The sequence below is a fragment of the Neomonachus schauinslandi genome, chromosome X, assembly GCF_002201575.2.
Source record: "Neomonachus schauinslandi chromosome X, ASM220157v2, whole genome shotgun sequence".
NCBI classification, from domain to species: Eukaryota; Metazoa; Chordata; class Mammalia; order Carnivora; family Phocidae; genus Neomonachus; species Neomonachus schauinslandi.
In genome coordinates, this window is record NC_058419.1 from 7,855,480 (window position 1) to 7,860,067 (window position 4,588).

Consider the following 4,588-nt stretch of genomic DNA (forward strand, 5'->3'; position numbering starts at 1 on the left):
GTGCAAAGGCACTTTAACACAAAGAAGTGATGCCTAGTGGCTATACTTGGTAACTGAAGACGGAAATACCATATATCATTATTTACAAAAGAATTTATGGTCTCAAAAGATCTTTGGAGATCTTCTACAAAATACGCTAAATATCCATTTTTACGTGAAAAGTCTGCTTACTCTGTCTTCATTCACTATAATCTCCTATTCCCATTCCCACACTGGAAAAATAAAAGAAGAAAAAAGAAACAAAACCATAAACAAAATATATGAACAAAATGCACTGTAGAAACACTCATGTTCACTGATGATTCCTAAGGAGAGAACTGGGGGGAGGGGGAGGAGGAAGAGAGGGTGGGGTGCGGGGAAGCAAGAGAGAAATAATTTAAAGGAAAACTTGGAAAAGCAGTATCATTGCTTCACCCCATCCCCCAAGCATGTTCACAGTCCCCCACTGACGCTGAGGGAGGGAGAACACAAACACACACAAAAGCAAATGTAGTGCTTCCAACAGTGCGGAGCAGCAGCCCTTCACAGCTGACTGATTGCAGTTTGTTTTTCCAGAACTTCGAGGTAGTCTGGTTCTGATTGCGGCTTAGCTTGCAGTAAAGGGTGGTCGGGTTTTGACTGCCCCACAAAGCATTTCCTGGGAGTTCCGTATAAAACGGTTTTATTGATTCTGTCTTGGTTTTGGCGTCGAGATTCGTACGAAGGGGCGAACTGCCTTTTAGGTAAGGTACAAAAGTTATAGTGGACTAGTCCTGCACTGGGAAGTTCCTTGACTCGCTCTGCGATATTCTGATACAGCAGCTCGGGCTCTCTTGGCGTGGCTTGCTTTTCGAGCAACTCAGTGGCACTTATCGTGTAAGCCAGCGTGGCCGGCTCTTCTTTCTTCTCCTCCAGGTTGCCATAGCTGAAGTCTTGCAGGTTTCGGTAATAGGCTACCGGGTCTCCCTCCTTCTGCATGTAGATCGGGTTTTGGCACATCTGCCCCACAGGTGGGGGGATATAGTTGTAGACGTGGCCGTCCGTTTTATCCTGAGCCTCGGTATTGTAAGACCCATACTGTAGCTGGAAGGAGCTGACATCTAGGTTGTTGGCACTCCGCGGCACACTGGGCACCCCCTTTCTGCGCTTCAGGACAAAGACGAATAAGCCAGCCCCAAAACAGACAGATAAGATAAAGACAACAAGCAATCCTAAAATTAAGACGGAAAGTGGAACTTCAGTGTGGAGCTCCGGGTAGGAACTGGGAGACACACTAAGTGACCGAGGAGTGTCTGTGTTGTGATTTATGGACAAAACGGTTCCGTCTGACAAGTTGGGGCTGTCGGGACAGATAGCTTCCCTCCCCAGAAACTTCAGGATCTCCCCGGCATGCTTTGCAGGAGATTCGCAGGTCACCTCATTGATGATGACGGGGGAATTGGCATGTTCTGTCCAGTCCTTTAGCCCCATGATGTCACAGGTGCAGTCCCATGGGTTCTCTTGCAGATCTATCTGGATAAACGCCGGAAGCTGATCCAGAACCCCTTTCACAGGCAGGTGAGAAAAATGGTTGTTTCTCAGATTCAGCCTGGTGAGGGCCGTTCCCCCAAATATATTATCGGGTAGGGAGCGCAGCAGGTTGTTATTCAGAAACAGTAGCTGTAGGTTAATCAAAGCATCAAAGGTCAGTGGCTTAATCTCCTTGATGACATTATATTCTAAATAGAGATACTGCAAGCTCTGCAGTCCATCAAACATAGAAGGATACAGCACTTCAAGGTAATTGCCATTCAGGTAAAGTCTGCGTAAACTGGTCAGGTTTGTGAAGGCACCTTCCTGAATGACTGCAATCCTATTGTTTCCTAAATGCAACAAGTCCAAAGAACTGTATTCTAAGAGGTCATTCTTATAGACAGTTTGAAGATAGTTCCCTGTCAGGTAGAGCTTCTTTGGACTGGTAGGTTTGGGCTGCAGGTCGGAGATATTCGTGAACTTCCTTTCTTGGCAATTTACGTTTAGACCATTGTCTGAGCTCTGAGAGGTACAGACACAGCTGCTGGGGCAGGTGAGGGGCACGGGGGACTTGGTCTGGTACACCATGATCGGCCCAAAGCTCTGCCTGTCCTTTGACACGGTGACCCGGGGAGTCGGGCGATTTCTCATTTTGGGGGCCCGGCTGGCTTTGGGAGCCCTGGTTGGGTTGAGAGCGGGATTCATGGTGGGCGACAGCCTTTGGACGTGCGTGTCTGCATGGCTGCCCCTCTGACCGGAGTCGCCGGTACTTTTTCTGGGACAGAGATCTTGCCTGGTCAGCTGGGTCACATCTTTCCCATGCAGTCGAAAGGGAGTTTCACAGACAATCTCCCCGACAAACACAGTTATGGTGTCCAGCCAAGCCTTGAGAGGAAGTAAGTCACAAGTGCAATTCCATGGGTTCTCCTCCAGCTGGATCTCCATGATCCCTCCAATGTGCTCAAGGACGCCAGCGAAAGGCATCACTTTCAGCCTGTTCCCTCTCAGGTCTAAGTGGGTCAGCAGGACGAAGCGGAACACATTGCTGGGCAGCGACAGCAGAAGGTTGTCATTCAGGATGAGCACTTTGAGCTTATTCAGTTTGCTGAACGCCCCTGCCTCGATGGCACTGATGTAATTGTAGTCGGCCTGGAGGTACTCGAGGTTCTCCAGGCCCAGGAAGGTGTCTTCCCTCAGCACCTCGAGCTTGTTGTTATTGAGGTGCAGTCTCTTGAGGGTTTTCAGGCCGCTGAACGCCCCGGTTCGGATCTCCTGCAGCCCGTTGTTGCCCAAGTGGAGAGTCACGGCGTTGGAGTAATTGACGAACTCGTTAGGGTACAGTCTCGTCAGGAGGTTTCCATTGAGGAAAAGCTGATAGATTCGATACTGGGGCGGCTGGAGCAGGCTGACAGTTGTAAATCCTTTGTTTTCGCAGTTAATATTCAGGACGTTTTCCTTCTCTTCACACAGGCAGCGGATCTTGCAAATGTCTTTGGCAGTTTTGCGGCTCTCCGTCTGTAAGATCCCGGCCACGGTTAACACACTGAGGAACCAAACGCCGCTCAGCATCTTTAGGCACCGTCGGTGTCAGTTCAGGTACCTACAGGCAAACCTTGGGGAAGGGTGCCGGGAGAGAGAAGGATGCGGGGGAGAGAGAAACAAGGAAGCCCGATTAAAATGGCAAAGCAAGGGGGCGGAGTGGGAGGCAGGGAGAATGCGGGGAGTGGGCAACGCGGCAGAATGAAATCACTGCGTTTCTCAAAGCGGTTTCTTCTCTCCTCGCCCTCCCCCTCCCCCCGGCCCCCGCCAGCCCACCCACACGCGCGTCCCGGAGCACACATGCTTGCACCTGATTTCCCGGCGGGTCGCAGCCAGCCGCGGAGTCATTAGTAATCGAGTTGTCCTACTAAATCCAGCCCATCACCTCCTCCCCTGGGGTATCTTGAAGAGATCTCGGGCGGCTCGCCCGTCTTAGGCTCGCAGCAGAAATTGCTTTACTTTTTTTTTTTTTAACTGCGCAAAAAGGGGGTGGGAAAATCAGGGGACTGGCGGTGGGGGAGGGGGAGAGGATGGAAGAGCGAAGACAGCGCGGGGTGGGGGTTACTCACACATCAGGAGAAGACGGGACCCCTCTCCTCTGCAGTCCGCCAGTAGTTTAGCATCTTCGGAAAGAGAAGAAGAGCAAGGTAAAAAGAAGACGCCGCTTCCGGGGGGGATGCCCTGCTTTCTGCCGGCGGATTTAATTTGGCGGGGGTGGGGGGTGGTGCGCAGAAATTAAAAATCCGGGAGCCCGCAGGGGAGGAGAGGAGGGCGCGAGCGGCGGGAGGCCGAGTCGACGGGGACCCGGGGGTGCGACTGCGTAGGGAGGTCGGGGAGCCGGGCGGCGGGCGGCGGGCGGCGGCGGCAGCGGCGGCGGCGGCTGAGCCCGGGCGCGCGCTTCCAATCCGGTGGCAGCGGCAGCAGTGCGCCGAGCAGTTTGAATTTGAGAGGTTTTGCAGGCTCCCCCGGACAGGGCTAGGGTGACGTCACGCGGGGAGGGGGCAGGCGGTGGATCGAGGGCGCGCGGTGGGGGAGGGAGGGGCAGATGCTTCCCTTCCCTGCGAGTGGCTTTGCAAAGCTCAAACCCGGGCTGCGTCAGTTGAATCTGAACTACTCCACCTCCCACCCGGCGGGCGGCGGGCGAAGCTCCTGGAGGGGGATTCTCCAGGAGGGGCCCCGCGAAGGGCCTGGGACTCCTCCGGCCTCGCCTCGGGCGCCTTCGAGTGGTTTCTCCCACCTGCCACTCCCTCCGGGCCATTCCAGTGGGGTCTCATGCCACATTCCCAAGCGGAGGTCCAGATCTTCCCGGGGAGAGGGGTGCGTGGATGTGTGTGTGCGTGCGTGTGTGTGTGTGTGTGTATGTGTGTGTGTGCGCGCGCGCGCAGGAGATGTGCCTCTTAGCCACAGGCCTGGGGCCCGCCTGCCAGCCTCCTAGCTCGTGTGCTCTGATGCTCCTGGTGCCGAGTGGGGTGTGTGCCCGCTCCAGAGCGCCTGTGTAGGAGGGGACTTGTGCTTTTTTTCAGTGCGGAGAGAATTACTTTCTGGGGCGGTGACTGGC

The 4,588-nt window shown here is 54.1% G+C and overlaps 1 protein-coding gene across 1 annotated transcript; it reads right to left on the reverse strand.

Annotated features, from left to right (window-relative positions):
- Window positions 1-522: 522 nt before the first annotated feature.
- On the reverse strand, window positions 523-3,261 carry SLITRK2 (SLIT and NTRK like family member 2). Its single transcript, XM_021684456.1, has one exon. The coding sequence runs from the start codon at window positions 3,058-3,060 to the stop codon at window positions 523-525; it is 2,538 nt and encodes an 845-aa protein (XP_021540131.1). The 5' UTR covers window positions 3,061-3,261.
- Between the last annotated feature and the right edge of the window lie 1,327 nt (window positions 3,262-4,588).